A 19,877-nucleotide genomic window follows, 5' to 3' on the forward strand; every position below is an offset into this window, starting at 1 on the left:
TCCATCACTGGTCGCTTCTCACTGCCCTAATGAAGCGCCTTCCTCCTGGAATCTGTGTTTTTGACACTTTCAGCTTCTCTGAAACCCCTCCCGTCTTGGATCCATGACTGACCTACGTTGGCAGAAGTTCAGGTTTGGACTCTGCGTTTGTCCCGATGGGCCCTCCCAGGCCGCCTTTATCCTTGGCCTGGCGGGGATGCAGCTTGTGGTAGAACAGTGGCCTCATCTGTGCTCCTGTGCCAGAGCCTCCAGGCCCTGTCCAGCTGGGCAGCTGGCCTGTGACCTCTCCAGGTGTGGTTCCTTGGGGTGGCTGCCTCGGGTCTGTTGCCTTGGTGGGGCTGTGGGTTTGGTGCTGGGAGACCTCAGCCTTCCCAGAGCAGAGCCAGGCCGCCTGCTGCCCACGGCAGGGAGTGTGCCAGGTCTCACAATGGTGGGGACAGTAAAGGACCCGGAGCAGAGGGAACAGGGAGGCAGAGGCCGGGTGGGGGTGGTAGACATGCACTGGGATGTCCCATGGTCTGGGGCCCCTGGGCTCACCAAGGGTTGTGGCCTCACCCTCCCTGGGGAATCATGGGTGTGATGATGATGGGGTGAAGGGCGCAAGTGGGGACAGGGTGTTGGGCCTCGCGTTGAGTTTGGGCTGTGACCACAGCTCCATGTTTGGCGGGATTGTAGCAGGGCACCCCGCAGGGAAGGTGTGGAAGCAGCAGGCCTGCCCGTGGGCTCTGGCCAGAGGACAGGGTCAGGTGTGCATTGCCACGTCCTGGGGAGGCTTGGCCGGGGCTGGGCTGGGGCTGGGGCTAGGCGAGGCTGCGATGAGGCTAGCTCCACCCTAAAGAGGACGCGAGGCGTCTGCCTGCGGGCGGTGGGCATCACGGCTGCCTGGAGCGGTTGGTTCCTGCAGCCTGGGACCGAAGTCAGACACGGTAAATCTTTGTTAGCATCTGAGGAGGTCGAACAGATTTTCCTGAGAGAGAGAGACTGACCATGAAGGGAAAGAGCTGGTCTGTGGGGGGCCAAGTGGCCTATGGGGGTAGCTTCCTGGCCTGAGACAGTTCCCTCCAAGGCGGGTGGAGTCTGTGCCCAGGGCCCTGGGGGGTGGGGGGTAGGGAGTACAGAGGGCTGTGTTCCATGACTTCTGACAGAGAAATATGGTCGATCTTCTACGTCAGCTGGTTATTCAGAATAAGGGTATTTCTTATCTTTTGGCATTTACTTAAATTGCCTTGCATATTTGAAGACAATTGGTTACATATTAATTCCATTTAAATAAGCAGTTAAATATGAAATTGCTGAATTTGGGGATTATTAATGCAAAAATATTAATATTCATAGATGTGAATTTTTAAACCCAGTAAGTAGAGGGACATTATTAAAACCTGATGATTACAACAGAATGCCAGTCTGTGGTGTGGGGACCAGGGCTTTCTGGTTAGTGTTAACTTAGGTATCAAGTTAATATTTAGGGTTGAACTTCTAATTGTAGCCCATGGAATCTTCACGAGCAAGGGTTCCTGAAGGGACAGGAACTGCCCCAGCCCCCCCCCCCAAGGGCCAGCCTCGCCTCCCTCTGTGGGTGAGAACCTGCAGGGAAGAGGCCGGGGGTGGGGCGGGGCAGGGCGGGGGATGGGTGAGCCCACACTACTCACCTTTCATCCGCCAGCCCGCAGGTGGAGCCCACCGGGGAACCATCCTCTGCTTCCAGGACGCTCCCCACCCTCACAGGCTCTGGTGGGCTGTATTGTCATACAATTATTACACGCTCATTGTAGAGAACAGCAGCACAGAGTTGAAAGCAAGGAATATCGAAATTTCATTACCTTGAGTTAAATCTTGTCCACGTGGGGAATGTCTTTTGGATGCTTCTGTGTGTGTCTGAGTGTGTTTCTCTGAGTGTTTTTGTGTCTGAGTGTGCATTTGTGTGCGTCTTTGTCTTTCTGTACGTGTGTATATTTGGTTGTGGATCTTTGTGTGTTAGTCTAAGTGTATGCCTGTCTGGGTGTGTTTGTATGTCTGCGTGCGTCTACATGTCGCTGAGTTATGTGTGTCTGACTGTGTTTTTGTGTGTATGTGTGTGTCTGTGAATACACATCTGTGTGCGTCTGTTTTGTTTCTGAGTGTGTTCTGTTGTACACATGTCTGTGTGTGTGTGCCTCTTTTCTAAGTGTGTGCCTGCCTGTGTGTGTCTGTGTATTTCTCATCTGTGTCTGTGTGCTGGGTCATTTTGCTGCTCGTGCATGCGTGGGTGCATGTGTGTATTCATACGTACATTGTGTAAAGTGAAAGTTTACTGCCGTGTTCGGCTGCCTAGGAGATAGGCCGTTGCATTTCCTAACGTCAAAGCGACATTTGGCGGAACGAGAGACAGTCTGTGTTGTCATCTTGATTTGTGTCATCTGCTGCCTGTCCCCCACGCGGAAGCTCGTTGGCTGTCTGGTCTCTGATATTTTTCACAAGTACATCTTCGATGCTGCAACATCTCAGTTGACTTTGAATTAAGTAGTCTCGTTTGTTTAGTTAGGAATCCCGCGAGCTTTGGAGATCTGGGGTTCGCTCAGCTTGCTAACGCCGCCTCTGTCTTCTCTCCCCTCCCTGTCCCTCCTCCAGTCAGGAGTGGGGGTGCATTAGATAGGGGTTTCCAAACACCATGGAGAGTCCCTGGTTGGTCGCAAGCCTCGTGCACTGTGTGTAACGTCCTGACCTGAGACGGCACAGGGCTTAGAGGTCAGAGGGTTGAAGGCTGCCGGGGCTTCTCTGCTGAGGCCTGTGCTTTGTGCTGGGCCGTGTCGTGCTGCCCCAGCTCTCTCACCGATAACCTGAGCTCTGGGTCACATGTGACACAAGAGTGTCAGGGACGTGGCCCAGCCTGAGCCTTTTGTCTCCTGGAGTCCCCTTTTCAATTATGTTCATCTAATCAAAGAACAACTGTTGGCTTTGTAGATTCTCCTCCATTGTATGTTTGCTTTCTATTTCATCGATTTCTGCTCTTTTAAATACCCTTCTAATTTCTCTAGGCTTTATTTATTCTTTCTCTAGGTTCTTGAGAAAGAAGAAAGGGGCATTTTGAGGATAGAAGCTTAGATCATTGATTTTCAGTGCTGCTCTTTTCTACTATATACATTTAGAGCTGTAAGTTTTCTTCTAAGCATTGCTTTAACTGCATTTCACTGGTGATGATCATTTCGTGTTTTTCTTTTCTTTTTTTTTTTAAAGATTTTATTTTTTTCCTTTTTCTCCCCAAAGCCCCCCAGTAAATAGTTGTATATTCTTCGTTGTGGGTCCTTCTAGTTGTGGCATGTGGGACACTGCCTCAGCGTGGTTTGATGAGCAGGGCCATGTCCGTGCCCAGGATTCGAACCAACGAAACACTGGGCCACCTGCAGCGGAGCGCGCGAACTTAACCACTCGGCCACAGGGCCAGCCCCTCATGTTTTTATTTTCTAATTTAATTATTTTTTCTTTAACAGTGGATATTTAGAAGTCTGTTGCTTAATTTCCAAACAATTTTGGATTTTATAGTTTTCTTTCTGTTACTGATTTCTTGTTTACTTCTAGTGTAATCAGGGAACATTCTCTGTATTTCAACCCTTTGAAATTTATTGAAACGTCCAGCCTGTGATCATTATGTGTGTTTCGTGCGTACTTGAAGGCAGCGTGGATCCTGCCGTTGTTGGCTGCAGTGTTCTGCCTGCGTCCACTGAGTCAAGGTGGTTTACTGTATTGTTCGCGTCTTCTGCATCTTTCCTGATTTCTCTGTTAGCCTGTTCTGTCACCACAAGAGGTATGTGAGAATCTCAAACTATTTTTGTGGCTTTATCTATTTCTCCTTTTCATTCTGTCAATTTTTATAAATCAACTTTATTGGACTAAAATTTACAGATAATAAAATTCATTAATAAAATTCATTATGTGCATAATTCAATAAGTTTTTAAAAACAGCTTTACTGGGATATAATTCACATACCTTGCAACTGACCCCCTTAAACTGTACAGCTAAGTGTTTTTTGTATGTTTACAGATTTGTGCAAGCATCATCACAATCCATTTTAGAATATTTTCATCACCCAGAAAGAAACCTGTACCCATCAGCCGTCACTCCCATTGCCCTGGCCCTGGCCACCATAATCTGCTTTCTGTCTCTCTGGATTTGCCCACTCTAGCGTTTGGTGTAAGTGGAAGCACGCAATGTGTGGCCTTTTTATCTGGCGTTGTTCACTTAGCGTGTTTTCAGAATTCCTCCGTGTTGTAGCATAAATGTGTACTTTGCTTATTTTTATGGCTGAAAAATATTCCAGTCTCTGGATATATGCCACACTATGTTTGTTCATTCATCAGTTGATGGGCACTTGGGTTGCTTCCACCTTTTAGCTGTTTGAATAATGCTGCCATGGACATTGATGTCAGTGTTTTTGTGTGAACATAGGCTCTCAGTTCCCTTGAGTATACACCTAGGAATGGAATTTCTGGGTCACACGGAAACTCTGTGTTAAACTTTTTGAGGAACTGTCAACTATTTTCCAGAGTGGCTGCACTAGTTTACATTCCCACCAGCGACGTATGAGGGTTCCAGTTTCTCCACATCCTTGCCAACGCCTGTCGTTACCTATTTTTTTTTAAGGATCTACTTGGCTCATTAAATGATTCATGAATCGGGCAACATCCCTTCTAGCAAGTAGAGAGGAGCTCCCTTTTCTGTCATTTTTATTATAGCCATCCAAGGGCTGTGAAGTAGTATCTCCTTGTGATTTTTATTTGCATTTCCCTGATGGCTGATGATGTAGAACATTTTCCTTGTGGTTATCTGCCATTTGTGTATCTCCTTTGGAGAAATGACTGTTCAGATCGTTTGCTTGTTTCTTTTCTTTTTTTTGAGGAAGATTGGCCCTGAGCTAACATCTGTGCCCATCTTCCTCTATTTTATATGTGGGATGCCACCATAGCATGGCTTGATAAGTGGTGCATAGGTCTACCTAGGATCTGAACCAGTGAACGCCAGGCCACCAAAGCGGAGCGTGCAAACTTTGCTGCGCCACCGGTCTGGCCCCTCCTCTGTCCATTTTTAAATTGGGTTATTTGTGTTTTTATTGTTGTGTTGTGAGTTCTTTATATAGTCTGGATACTAGACCTGTATGGTTGGCAGAAGTTTTCTTCCATTCTGTGAGTTGTCTTTTCACTTTCACTTTGTTTTTCTTGTTTTTTATTTTTTATTTATTTATTTATCTTTTGAGGAAGATTAGCCCTGAGCTAGCTACTGCCAGTCCTCCTCTTTTTGCTGAGGAAGACTGGCCCTGAGCTAACATCCGTGCCCATGTTCCTCTACTTTATATGTGGGACGCCTACCACAGCATGGTGTGCCAAGCAGTGCCGTGTCCGCACCCGGGATCCGAACCAGTGAACTCCAGGCGGCCGAGAAGCGGAGTGTGTGAACTTAACCACTGTGCCGCCGGGCCGGCCCCCCTCTTTTTTTATTTTTAATCTAATTTTTATTGAGTTAATGATAGGTTACAATCTTGTGAAATTTCAGTTGTACATTATTGTTTGTCAGTTGTGTTATAGGTGCACCCCTTCACCCTTTGTGCCCACCTTCCACCCCAGCTTTCCCCTGGTAGCCACTAATCTGTTCTCTTAGTCTACATTTTTAAATTCCTCATATGCATGGAGTCATACAGAGATTGTCCCTCTCTATCTGGCTTATTTCACTTAACATAGTTCCCTCAAGGTCCATCCGTGTTGTTGCAAATGGGACGATTTTGTTCTTTTTTATGGCTGAGTAATATTCCATTGTATATATGTGCCACATCTTCTTTATCCAGTCATCTATTGATGGGCACTTAGGTTGCTTCCACGTCTTGGCTATTGTAAATAATGCTGCAATGAACATTGGGGTGCCTGGGACTTTTGGAATTGCTGACTTCAAGCTCTTGAATAGATACCCAGTAGTGGGATAGCTGGATCGTATGGTAGTTCAATTTTTAATTTTTTGAGGAATCTCCATACTGTTTTCCACAGTGGCTGCACCAGTTTGCATTCCCACTAGCAGTGTATGAGGGTTCCGTTTTCTTCACAACCTCTCCAACATTTGTTACTATTTGTTTTAGTTATTTTTGTCATTCTAATGGGTGTAAGGTCATATCTTAGTGTAGCTTTGATTTGCATTTCCCTGATGGTCAGCGATGATGAACATCTTTTCATGTGCCTATTGGCCATCCGTATATCTTCTTTGGAGAAATGTCTGTTCATGTCTCCTGCCCATTTTTTGATCAGGTTGTTTGACTTTTTATTGTTGAGTTGTGTGAGCTCTTTATATATTATGGATATTAAGCCTTTGTTGGATGTATGACTTGCAAATATTTTTTCCCAGTTAGTGGGTTGTTTTTTTGTTTCAATCCTGTTTTCCTTTGCCTTGAAGGAGCTCTTTAGTCTGATGAAGTCCCATTTGTTTATTCTTTCTATTGTTTCCCTTCTCTGAGAAGGCATGGTGTCTGAAAAGATCCTTTTAATACTGATGTCAACGAGTGTACTGCCTACATTTTCTTTTAGAAGCCTTATGGTTTCAGGTCTCACCTTTAGGTCTTTGATCCGTTTTGAGTTTATTTTGGTGAATGGTGAAAAAGAATGGTCGATTTTCATTCTTTTACATGTGGCTTTCCAGTTTTCCCAGCACCATTTGTTGAAAAGACTTTCTTTTCTCCATTGTATGCCCTCAGCTCCTTTCACTTTCTTGAAGTATCCTTTGATAGCCAAGAGTTTTTAATTTTGATGAAGTCCGGTCGTTTTTTCTTTGGTTTCTTGTGCTTTAGGTGTCATTATCTAGGAAATCATCACTTGTTCCAAGGCCATAAAGATTTACACTCATGTTTTCTAAGAGTTTTATAGTTTTAGCTCTTAGATTTGGGTCTTTGATCTAGTTTGAGTTAATTTTTGTATTTGGTGTTAGGTGGAGACCCAACTCCATTCTTTTCCATGTGGATATCCAGTTGTTTCAGCACATTTGTTGAAAAGACTGTCTTTTTCCCTGTCGCATTTTCTTGGCACCTTTGTCAAAAGTCAGTTGATCAAGGACAAATATTGTATAATTCTACTTGTATGTGACACCTAAAATAAAGTGGTAAAATTCACAGAGACGTAGAACAGAACAGTGTTACTAGTGGCTGAGAAGAGGCAGGAACGGGAGTTATTGTTTAACAGCTGTGAGTTTCAGTGTGAGATAGAACATTATGGAGACGGGTAATGCTGTCAGTTGCACAACAGTGTAAATGTACTTAATGCCACTGAACTGTATGCTTAAAAATGGTTAAAATGGGGCCAGCCCTGGTGGCCTAGTGGTTAAGTTCGGCGCACTCCGCTTTGGTGACCTGGGTTCAGTTCCCAGGCACGGACCTATACCACTCGTCTGTCGGTGGCCATGCTGTCGCAGCAGCTCACATACAAAAAGAGGAAGATTGGCAACAGATATTAGCTCAGAGTAAATCTTCCTCAGCAAAAAGAGGAAGATTGGCAATAGATGTTAGCTCAGGGTGTATCTTCCTCAGCAAAAAAAAAAAAAAGATAATGGCAAATTTTTGTGTTATGTGTATTTTACCATAGTAAAAAAAGTTAATTGACCATAAATGTTGCATTTATTTTTGGACTCTTAATTTTATTCCATTTATCTATATGTTTACTCTTATGCCAGTACCACACTGTCTTATGACTGTAGCTGTATACGAAATTTTTAAAGCAGATAATGTCAGTCCTCCAACTTTGTTTCTCTTTTTCAAGATTGTTTTGGCTATTCTCAGTCCTTTGAATTTCTGTATAAATGTTAGGATCAACTTGTCGATTTCTGTAAAGAAGCCAGCTAGGGTTTTGATAGAAAGAAATTGCATTAAATCTGTAGATTAGGGGCCGGCGCCGTGGCCGAGTGGTTAAGTTCACGTGCTCTGTTTTGGCGGCCCAGGGTTTTGCTGGTTCAGATCCTGGGCACGGACATGGCACCGCTCATCAGGCCATGCTGAGGCGGCATCCTGCATGCCACAACTGGAAGGACCCACAACTAAAATACACAACTATGTACTGGGGGGCTTTGGGGAGAAAAAGGAAAATTAAAATCTTTAAAAAAAAAATCTGTAGATCAATTTGGGGAGTATTCTCATCCTAACAATATTGTCTTTTAGTCCATGAACACGGGATATTTTTCCTTTTATGTAGATCTTCTTGATTTTTTTTAGGTGATGTTTTGTAATCTTCAGTGTATAATTCTTGAACTTCTTTTGTTAAATGTATTCCTAAGTATTTTATTCTTTTTGATGCTATTGTAAATGGAATTGTTTTCTTAATTTTATTTCCGGATTGTTTATTGCTAGTGTATAGAAATGGAATTGATTTTTGTATGTTGATCGTATGTCCTGTGAACTTGCTAAACTTGTTTACCAGCTCTAATAGTTTTTTTCCTGTGGATTGCTTACAGATTTTCTACAAGATCACGTCATCTGAAAACAAAGATTGGTTTTTTTGCTTCTTCACTTCCAATGTGGATGCCTTGTATTTCTTTTTCTTGGCTGATTGCTCTGGCTAGACCCTCTAGTACAATGTTGAATAGAAGTGGAGAGAGACGACATCCTTGCCTTGTTCCTCATCTTAGGAGAAAGCTCTTAGCCTTTGACCATTAAGTATGACGTTAGTTATGGGTTTTTTGTAGATACCCTTTATCAGGTTGAGGAAGTTCCCTTCTCCTCCTAGTTCATTGAGTTTTTTATCATGAAAAGGTGTTGGGTTTTGTAAGATGCTTTTTCTACATCTATATGGTTTTGTCCTATATTCTATTAATATGGTATATTACATTGATTATTTTTGTATGTTGAAGTAACTTTATATTCCTGGGATAAATCCCACTTGGTCGTGGTGTGTGTATCCTTTTTATATGTTGATGGATTCTGTTTGCTAGTATTTTGTTGAAGATTGTTTTGTGTCTGTGTTCATTAGAGATTTTTGTTGCAGTTTTCTTGTGATGTCTTTGTCTGCTTTAGGTATCAGGGTAATAGGAACATCATAGAATGAGTTAGAAAGTGTTCCTTCCTCTTCTACCTTTTGTAAGAGTTTATGAAGGATTTGTGTTAATTCTTCTTTAAACATTTGGTAGAGTTAACCACTGAAGACATTTGGTCTTGGGCTTTTCTTTGTGAGAAGTTTTTGATTACTGATTCAGTCTCTTTACTTGTTATAGGTCTGCTCAGATTTTTTATTTCTTGTGTCAGTTTTGGTAGTTTGTGTCTTTAGGAATTTGTCCATTTCATCTTGCGTATCTAATTTGTTGCCATACAGCTGTTCATCATAGCCCCTTACAATTGTTTCTGTTTCTGTTAAGTCAGTAGTAGTGTCCCCTCTTTCACTGCTGATTTAAGTAATTTGAGCCTGCTCTTTGTTTCTTGGTTAGTCTAGGTAAAGCTTTGTCAGTTTTGTTGATCTTTTCAAAGAACCAAGTTTTGATTTTGTTGATTTTCTCTATTGTTTTTCTCTTGTCTGTTTCATTTGTTTCTGTTCTGATCTTTATTATTTTGTTCCTTCTACTTTCCTTGGGTTTAGTTTGCTTTTCTTTTTCTAGTTTCTTAAGGTAGAAGGCTAAGTCATTGATTTGAAATAGCTTTCTTCTTTTTTAATATAGGCATTTTCAGCTATAAATTTCCCTATAAGCACTGCTTTAGCTGCATCCTAAGTTTTGGTATGTTGTGTTTTTGTTTCCATTCATCTCAGAGTATTTTTAGCTTCCCTTGTGATTTCTTCATTGATGCATTGGTTATTTAAGGGTCCATTATTTAATTTCCACATATTTGTGAATTTTCCTGTTTTTCTTTTGTTATTGATTTCTAATTTCATTCCACAGTGGTCAGAGGACATACTTACTGTGATTATAAGTCTTTTAAATTTATTGGGGCTTGTTTTTGGCCTAACATATGGTCTGTTCTGGAGAATGTTCCATGTGCACTTGAGAAAATGGGTGTTCTGCTGTTGCTGAGTGGCGTATTCTAGAGATGTGTGTTAGGTCTAGTTGGTTATAGTGTTGTTCGAGCCTTCTGTTTCCTTGTTGATTTTCCATCTGGTTGTTCTGTCCATTACTACAAGTGGAGTATTGAAGTCTCCAACTATTGTTGTTGAATTGTCCATTTCTTTTCCAATTCTGTCAGTTTTTGATTCATATATCTTGGGGCTCTGTTGTTTGGTGCTATGTTTATGATTATTCTATCTTCTTCCCAAATTGATCCTTTTATCAATAGAAAATGTCTTTCTTTGTCTTTAGTAAAACTTTTTATCTTAAGTTTTTTTTTGTCTGATGTTATGAGAGCTATTCTAGCTCCCTTTTGGTTTCTGTTTGCATCATATATCTTTCCCCATCTTTTCACTTTCAACTTATTTGTGACTGTGAATCTAAAATGTGTCTCTTTAGAGCATATAGTTGGGTCATATTTTTTTTCATCCATTGTGCTAATCTCTTCCTTTTAATTAGAGAATCTAATCCATTTACATCTAAAGTAATTACTGATAAGCAAGGACTTCCTCCCACCATTTTGTTTGTTATAGTGCTTTTGTTCCTCAGTTTCTCCATTACTACCTTCTTTTGTATTTAGTTGATTTTTTGTGTAGCAGGTAGTTTTGATTGTTCCTCACTTCATTTTCTATATGCTTTATTCATTTTCTTAGTGGTTACCCAGGGGATTACAGATGACCTCTTCAGCTTGTAACAATCTAGTTTGCATTAGTATCAACTTGACTTCAATAATATACAAAGATTTTGCTGCTGTGTGGCTCTATTCCCCAACTCCTTTGTGCTGTTGTTATATACAGATCGCAGCTTTGTACATTTTGTGCTGATCAACACAGATTTACAATTAATGCTTTATGCAGGTGTCTTTTAAGTCAGATTGGAGGAAAAAAGGAGTTACAAACAAAAAATACATTTACACTGTCTTTATAGTTACCCATGTGGTCACCTTTACCAGTGCCCTTTTTCTTCATGTGGATATGAGTTATCCCCAGTGTCCTTTCACTACAGCCTGAAAGAGTCCCTTTAGTATTTCTCATAGGATTGTAGGATAGGTCTTCTTGTGATGAATTCTCTCAGTTTTCGTTTATCTGGGATTGTTTTAATTTCTCTTTCATTTTTGAAGCATCGCTTTGCTGGATATACAATCTTAGTTGACAGATTTTTTTCTTTTAGTGCTTTGAATACATTATCCCACTGCCTTCTGGCCTCTGTAGTTTCTGAGGAGAATTCAGCCATTAATCTTATTGAGGATCCCTTGTATCTGATGAATTTCTTTTGCTGCTTTCAGGATTTTCTCCTTGTCTTTTGACAGTTTGATTATGATATGTCTAGATGTGGATTCTCTTTGAATTTACCCTACTTGGAGCTCATTGAGCTTTATGAATGTATAGGTGAATCTTTTTCATTAATTTGGTGCACTTTTCGGCCATACTTTTTTCACGTATTCCTCTGCTCCTTTCTCTCTATGTGTTTCTTCTGGGACTCCCCTTATATATATGTTGGTACACTTGATGGAAGAGACTCTGCTGTCTGCCTAGCAAGGGTGGAGGTGGGGTTTTGCAGCCAAGCAGCTTGTTCTCCAACTGACTGCGCTTAGAGGATGTGGCCCAGGCTGACAAGTCTGCTGCAGGAAGTGAAGTGTGGGCCTTCTGTGGGCCAGGGACTCATGAGGCTAAAGTTGAGGACATTCTCTGGTTAAGCCCCTCTCTTGGCATGTCTTGATTAGGTATTTCTTGCTGGGGGATAATAGACCATTGAACTAATGGGCTTGATTTGTTTTCTCTCTCTAGGTTCAATGTCAACAACACCATTCTTCATCCGGAGATTGTGGAGTGGTGAGTATGGCCTGTGGTCCCCTTGGCTGTTGATTGTGCTCAGCTCAGGGAGGTCAGAGATCCTGCTGTTCCTGCCCCCTTCTTCTCAGCAAGCCCCTCAGACAAGGTGGTCCCCAGAACCTCTTCTCTCAGCCTCTTCTGTTTTGTTTTTTTTTTGTTTGTCAGTTGGTCTGTTTTTCCAAAAGGGCATGAGTCACTTAAATTTCTCTTATCTTTTCCTTTATTTAGGAGTCTTTTAAAAAATCCTACCATGAGTAAGCCAAACTCATATAGCTCAGTTAAAGTGGATAGTGAAGAGAGTAAAAATAAACATCATACATAATCCTATTACTGGAAGGGTAAACCTGTTTTTCACGAATCACGCCTGGGACTTGACTAGTGGGCATCACGTTGCGCATGTTCTTCTGTTGCCTGCTTTCTCCTCTTGCTGATGCGAGCAGCCCCTGCCTGAGCACAGCCGGCTTTCTCAGGTCGGGCACCGCCTCTGTGCACCCTGGAAGTGGCCCCCCAACTCGAATGGGCCACTACTTTTTCCCTGAGCTGTCAAGTTGCTCTTGGATACCACCAGGACATTTTTTATTTGCTGCACTTATTCTGAATGTAGAAGGGAGGTGAGGCAGAGCCTGTGCCACATCATCCCCTGACTGGGAGGTGTGTGGACTCCTCACCTCTGAGCCTAAGGCCACTTGGTGAAGTGTCCCTGTCTGGTTGGGAGATCTCACTCACGTAGGCTTGGAGCTTAGGAACACTGTGACCGGAAGGACAATATGAGTGTGCTGGTGAGGCTGAAAGAAGCGCAGAGTGGGGAAGAAGAGAGAATGATCCAGACCGAGGGACCACTTGTTCAGAGGCTGGGGAGACAAGAGAAAGGGGGTGGCTTTGTATAGCCGCAGTAGCGCCACACCCTGGGGAAGCGGCGCCTGAGGGCCATGGGAGAGACAGGCTAAGTCAGCATGGGATCAGCTTGAGAGAAATGGGAACCATGGGAAACCTTTGAAGGATTTAAGCAGGAGAATGGTAGGATCAGGTTTGCGTGTTTAAAAGCCATGTTGGCCTTAGGCTGGAGACTCAGTTGTAGAGCAAGAGGGGGAACAGGTTGCCAGTTAGGCTGCTGCAGGGTCCAGGTGGCATGGTGTGACAGAACTGAGAGTAAGCGGCAGTCAGGGGAGGTGCTCCTGGGAGGAACCCGCTGTGACGGCCGAGTGGAGGGTGGAGTTGAAGGTGACTCTGGATTTTTATCCTGAGCAGCTGGGTGGTGTGTTACCAACATGGGGACGGCTGGGAGAGGCAGGTGCTGTGGCAGATTGGGGGACTTGTTTGGGCTAAGTTGAGTTTGAGGCAGGTGTCAGTCAAAGAGGCTGGGCCAGAGTTGATGACCTGAGGGCTGTCGACAGGCATCGATACTGACCATTAGGGTAGCTGGTGGGCAGGCAGGCCAGCCTGGCTCTTTGGGCCACCTGGCCCAGTGCCCGGCATGGCCACATACTCTGTGAGGCTGGGGGCTGCGTCCTTCCAGTTCACAGCTGCTGCTGCTTGTTTTTCTGAAGTAACAAATGCCTAGCCCGTCTGTCCTCCTAGTTGTCAGAATAAATCCTGGATGCTCAGGAACAGGCCCACGTCCACGTATGCCTTGCAGGTGCCATTCCCTCCTGGTCGCTTACAGTTCGCATGTTCTGGAGACCATGGCTGGTGTGCGCCCCGGCGTCTCCCAGGGGATAAGTCATTAGTTTGTCACTTCGGAACAAGCGCGCTCCAATTCTAGTGACATTTCCAAGGCTGTGAGGTGGATCTGCGCTCATAAGAATACTTTTCAACTCTATTAAACTGAGCAGCCAAAAGGACTTATTTGGCATTTGATGGCAGTAGAACTATTTCAGAAATGTCACATTGTCCTTACTGCCGCGGGGGTGTGTTTTAATCGCGTGGCTTCTGGCCTCTGGTGACTGCAGTCATTCTCGGTGAGACCTGTCGGAGCCCTGATCACCGCCCTGCTGGACTAACTGGAGGAAGTGTTCTGGGTGGAATGGCAGCAGGTCCCCCAGTTACGAGACGGGGGAGCTTTCCCTGACGTGATGTTACAACTCGTCGGGGCAGCTTCAGGCACCTGTGTCTGAATACTTTTCTCACCCCCTCTCTCTCGGCCTCATAGAGAGGAGTTGCCTGGGGTAATGGAAAAGCCATCCACTCAGGCCTATCCAAATTCCAACCCCAGCCTGCCCCTCGGGAAGTCGTTTAACTTCTCTGAGGCTCAGCTTCTTCATCTGTAAAACAGTCACTCACAGTGTGGACCTGAGATTCACTGAGCATCTCAGCCCTTTCAGGCTGCCCTACCAATCACCGTAGGCTGGGCGGCTTCTGGACCACAGGAGTTTATTTCTTCGCGCTGTGTCCTCACTCGGCAGAAGGGGCAGGGAGCTCTCTGGGGCCCCTTTTACAAGAGTTCCAGTCCTTTTCGTGAGAGCTCTGTCCTCATGACCCAAGCACCTCCCAAAGGCCCACCTCGTAACACCAGCACACTGGGGATTAGATTCCAACGTATCAATTTGGAGGGAGACAAATATTCAGTCTACACAGCTGAGCCTGTTTTTCTCACCTGCAGAGTAGAAGTGAATTTTGTGCTGCCCCTCGTGGCTCCAAGGAGGACCTGGAGGGTGGGGGCCTGCCTGGGTGTCAGCCTTCTCTCAGTTCACTCCTGGCCACTGGACATGCAGGGGTGGTGGAGCCCCCGAACGGGGCTTGTGTGAGGCCAGGGTGCAAGGGGTGGGTGCCAGGGGCCGAGCAGCTAAGCTTCCTCCAGCACACGCCCTGCCCCCGACAGGCACCCCAGCTCCCTCTTAGCATCTGGGTGGGAATTTGGGTGTCCTCCCGAGCCTGTCTGACTGGGAGGCATGAGCATCCTCTCCGAGCACAGGCAAGCTTCATTTCTCATTTTGGTTTGGGTGTCATTCATTTCCTTTCTGTGACTGCTTTATTGTTTTCCATTCTCTCAACAGTGCCTTTTTGATTTCCTGTAAATTCTTCCATAATCATACTCTTCCCTGCACACATGAGATCATAACCGATAATTTCTTTTCTTGTGCTGGGCGTTGCGGTTTGAATGTGGAGGTCAAAAGTTGAAACTTAATAAGAGCCGGCGTTGCACTTTGTGATTTAGGCTTGTGGTGCTGCTTTCCCAGTCTGCAGATGATTGAATGGATCTGAAGGTAGGGTAGGAATAAAAGGAGACGCTTTTGTCCTGTCTGATAGCTTGATGCCTTGGATTTTAGCTAAGTGCCTCTGAAAGCGTCACAGAAGAGCAAGCGTGTCGGCAATTGCCGTGCGCCTTCTTGGGTTTTAAGTGAGACTCTGAAATTGAGTCATAGGCCGGTTTTAGAACTGTTAATTGCACCGAGCGAAGGTGTCCTGCATCTATTAATCAGGCAGTCGGGTAACACATCTATTTCTACTCCTGGTGTTTCTGTGCACGGGAGGTAGTGAGGTGTGGATGGTCAGGGGCCGAAGCACACCAGCATCCTACGTCCTGAGTAATGTGTCCCAAATTAGAAAAGGTACGTAGATGATGACCTAGATTCTTGGTGTGCATGTGAACAGTATTCCACTAGGGTTGCTGTCTTTGTCTCCTGATCAATCGGCATTTCACCTGTAGTTCACAGAAAGCCAAGTGGAAAGTGGGGATCCTAGGGCAGAGTGAGAACTTGACCTCCTGTGTGTCAGAAGGCGGGAGACAGAACGTGGGAGCATTGGGCAGAGAGGAGGGTGCGGCCAGGCCCTGGTCCGGGGTGTGGAGGGGGCCCTCCTGTGGCTCCCCACACGTGGCCCGTGTCTGCTGGCGCCCGTCAGGTCTCAGGCACGCTCCCGCACAGCTGAGCCAAGCCCTCATTTCGTCATGGCTCTGGTTTCTTCAAGAGCACTTATTATTCGAGTCTCCTGGGGAAATATAATTCCACCCGGCTCCTTTTCTGCCCTCCTGTTCTGGGATGTTTATTCTGTGCAGCCCTGGGTTGTGGGGTGTGGAAGGAATGGTCCTGGGAGTCCTGTGGTGTTGAATTCTTGCCCACCTGCTCCCACGGAACCATCCCTTACACATTTGTATCCGGGAGAGGTGGAATTCCTGCCCCTTCCGATGGGTTTTACTCAATGCTGTGGGATTTGGATGCTTAGAGACTGATCTTGGAAATACTCCATCCTGTCTTGCTACTGTTTTAATCAGTGGAGCATCCAGACCTCAGTTAATTGATGTCTTAATCCTGGGTTTATAACTCAGAGGCAGTTTTGTGACCTGTGAATATTTAAGGAGAAGAAAAAAAGATTGCACAAATGAATCTCACCCTAGTCCAGTTCTTGTCCTTTCCAGCCCGTAGCAGGGGACTCTGGGCCAGGCGTAGAGGAGGCCCTCCCACCCCCCCACTGGTGGTTCCGCCTTCCTCCGTGAGCAGCCCCTCCATGTGGTGATGCCCGTGGGCATGGCCGTGAGCCCAGCACCCTGCATGGGGCCATGCAGTGCTTGAGTCTCCCACGCACACGTCAGGCACCTCCTCTTGCTGGTTGAGGAGCCTGGGCTGCCTCTGCCCGGGCCTCTTAAGTGGCATCAGCGTTGTCCTGTCCTGAGCCCGGGTCCTCCGATGCTTCATGGAGGAGGCGGCCTTCGTCCTCTCCTGGGGATAGAAACCTTGCAGATCATATTTTTAACCACCACCCCACACATCCTCGGGCCAGACAAGGCTGGGGTGATGTGACACTAAGCATCCCTCCCTCCAGGGTCCTGTGGGCCTACAGAGGCTGGACCACAGCAGAATCCTCCTCTCCTTGCCCTTTTGTGGTCAGGAGTGACGGAAATAGCCTCATCAGACTCAGGGCAGTGAATTCTTCCTGAAGACAGGGAGAAACTGTGCAGAATGCTGGGAGGTCTTCTTATTTTCTGCAGTAATCTTAAGAAACAGGTCCTGGCACTTGTGTCATGGAGATAACTGAGCCAGGCCTGGTGCGTGGGCCAGAGAGAGTACCCTGTGGATAACTGGGTAAGCCAGCACATGGCAGACGTCTATTTTTAGGGCCTTTAAAGCTTGGGTTAAATTGGGCCAGGCCAGTGCTCAGCCAGGCCGGTTTTGTCAGAGAACGGCCTTTGTGGGATAATTTGGATAATTTGCCCTGGTTCAGTTTGATTTTTTTTTTTTTTTAATGTGACTGAAAAAGTGAGTCCTGAGTAAACCAGCTAGAGGCCTAGTTTGTCATCTTCGCCAAAGTCAAATCAGAAGAGAAAGCCTGAGTCTGGGCCTCGATGGCTGAGCATGCTTTTCGTCTCTGCTGGGACGAGAGTGTGGTTTGGCTCCAGTCTCCTTTCTCCTGGGGCTAATGGCCTGCTCTTCCCAGCGCATCTCCAGAAGGAGGGGCTCTAGCTGCAAGGAGGGGGCCCTGTGGAGAGCCCATGAGGTGGCCCCTGGGCGTCAGTTCCTGGGGCTGCCTGTGTGGCTGGGGACGAGGCAGTGGGAGTCTGGGCTGCTGAAGCCTGGGGAGGCTGTGCCCTCATCCTGCCCAGGCCATGCCAGGCTGAGCCACATCGAACGCTGACCCGGTGAACTCCCCGGGCTGGAGTAGAGGAGGTTTCCTTTCCTTTCTGGAGTGAGCCATTATCTCTCCTGTTGGAAGTAAGGTGGTCTCCAGCATTGGTGCAATGCCCCGATGCCATTTCTAACCCGTGGTTGCTGTGTGTGTGCTCTGGGTCGGGCACTGTTCCAGCGTAGGACCCTGCCCTCCAGGGCTCTGGGCCTTAGGAGGAGACATGAGTGAAAATGACAAGTGTGATAGCTGAGTGAGGATTCCAACAGCCTGCCCAGGACCATGGAGAGGGGACTTAGCCTGAGGGGGGGAGGGAGGATGGAGGGAGCCCCTCCCCCATGCTGAGAAAGGTGCCTTTCAGCTGGTGCTGCAGGATGAAAGGGCAGGAGCCAGTTCCAGGCGGCAAAGGAGTTGGCTGTGGGGGTGGGTGCGGGTAGGGGGTGGAGACAGGCAGGGTGGGGCCTGGGGAGCCTCATGCATCACCATGTAGACTTTTAACTTCATCCCAAGGACGTCTAGAGGCCCCCAAAAGGCTTTAAGCAAGGGAAAGCATGATCAGCTTTGCATTTCAGCATATCGGGGAGCACACAGAGCTGGGGATTTGGAGGCCAGACAAGGCAGGAGAGGTTGTCCAGGCTGGAGGGAGCAGGGTCTGGATGGAGAGGACAGAGGGTCTGAGTGAGGTTGTGGGGGTGGAATCGCAGCCCTTGGTTAGTGGTTGGATGTGGGAGTGATGGGCAGGCGAGAAGGAGGTGTCCAGGAGGATGCCCATTTCTGTGGAAGCAGCAGGGCAGTGGCAGAGCTGTGGTTTAAGATGGGGCATGTGGGCGGGTGGGAATTTCTGTCCCACTGAGTTAGAAGAGCCTGGGGGACCTGCAAGTGGAAGTGCAGCTGGGAGGCCTGTGCCAGAGGTGGAGGTGTTGGGAGAAGGTGCAGGGCAAAGCTGAGGGGCAGGGAGGGGAGGACCTTTCAGGGAGAGGAAGGAGGGGGAGCAGGTGAGTGAGCCATGCCAGAGGGGGCAGGGGTCACTGTGCCTCTTCCTCTGAGAGGTCACAGAATGCCCCTGGATTTGGCAGCCTGGGGTCATTATTCCACATGTTGCTGAGAAGGCGGCTGGCAGAATGGTGGGGCTGAAGGGAGAAGAGGAGAAGGGAGAGGGGAGAGGAGCAGATGGAGAAGAGGTTCGAGGTAAAACGGGAAAGCTGCTCTTCTTCCTCCTCTGGAGGCGAGGACTGTTAGGGTTTCCTGTCTGGAAATGTGCGGGGTTGAGCTTGGCTGGAGGAGGAGGAGCTAAGCCAGTGCTCACACAGCTTCCAGTAAGAGGGGCCGGGGGCTGGAGTAGGTTGGGCTGGGATCTGAGCCCAGGTGTGTGTGTTGGGGCTGAGCCTCATCGGAAGAGGGCATGGCACCCCTTTCCTTGTAAGGCAGGGAGGGGGGAGGGGAAGGCTTGGGAATTTGGCAAAGAGGTGAGACTGTGCCCACCTGTTGGCCTCTGTGTCCTCAGTGAATAGGAGGTGAGGTCGTTATCTGCTGAGAAGGGGAGGGGGCGCTAGGAGATCTTAGGAAGGGGGAAGTTGAGAGTAGCCCCCTGCAGCTCATGGCAGAACTGGGGTCCTGCCTAGGCCGGGGCTGGGCTGGTGACTAGGAGCTTGTCGTTCCAGCTGCCCAGCCTTGGGGTTTCCCCACAGCCCTCGGGGCCCAGGAGCACACACAGCAGGCACAGGCCCTGGTTTGTCCCTCATGGGGGTTTGGCCAAGCCCATGTGGATGGATGGGCACAGGGCCTAGGAGTCTAAAATGGTGGCTGGAGGGGTGTCCCAGGGATCTAAGCTGGATGGAGAGGCCAAGATCTTAAGGTGGGTGCAGCCTGGGCTGGCGCCCGCCTGCTCATCACTACATTCAAGAACAGAGGGGCCCACTCCCTGCTTACCGGTTCCTCGGGCTGGTGCTGAGCATGGCCGCAGTGGGGAACGAGGCACCAGGGGCTGGTAGCTTACCCTCTGAGCGGATTTGGACCTCAGGAGCCTGATCTGCTCATGAGTCCCACCCTTGGCTCTGACCCTCATCCTCCAGGGCAGAGGAACAAGCTTTCTGTCCCCCAGGTAGGACTGCTCCAGCGCCCTGCTGTGGAGTCAGAGGCCCCCTTATGATGATAAAGAGCAAGTTCTTAGGCTTCGGGGTCTGCCGCCTCAAGAAACAAGGGGCGTTCACTTGGAAACAGTCTCATGGGGCTTGGGGTTTGTCTTCCACGTTGCCCAGAAGGTTTATGGTCTTAGGAGGGCGTTACTGTTGCAAGATGCCTTCCTCACTTCCTGGTGACAGGTGGCTGGCCGTCCCAGCCAGGTGGCAGCGTGGAGGCCGTGTGGGCCAGTGGCTGGGTCGGGCTGCTGCTGTGAAGTCCCGAGGGTCTTCTGCCTCTGATGGCAGTGGCGGTGCCTTCCCTGCCGTCCTTGGCCTGTCTCAGCC

At 47.3% G+C, this 19,877-nt stretch overlaps 1 protein-coding gene across 2 annotated transcripts in view; it reads left to right on the plus strand.

Annotated features, from left to right (window-relative positions):
- PEPD (peptidase D) overlaps positions 1-19,877 on the plus strand; it is a 119,093-nt gene that overhangs the window by 29,435 nt on the left and 69,781 nt on the right. For both annotated transcript variants that reach the window (XM_046681643.1, XM_046681644.1), the window contains exon 7: positions 11,812-11,856. In XM_046681643.1, the coding sequence (XP_046537599.1) occupies positions 11,812-11,856 (45 nt within the window). The remainder of the gene's footprint in view (positions 1-11,811; positions 11,857-19,877) is intronic.

Source organism: Equus quagga, chromosome 13 (genome assembly GCF_021613505.1).
Source record: "Equus quagga isolate Etosha38 chromosome 13, UCLA_HA_Equagga_1.0, whole genome shotgun sequence".
In the NCBI taxonomy this organism is placed as follows: domain Eukaryota; kingdom Metazoa; phylum Chordata; class Mammalia; order Perissodactyla; family Equidae; genus Equus; species Equus quagga.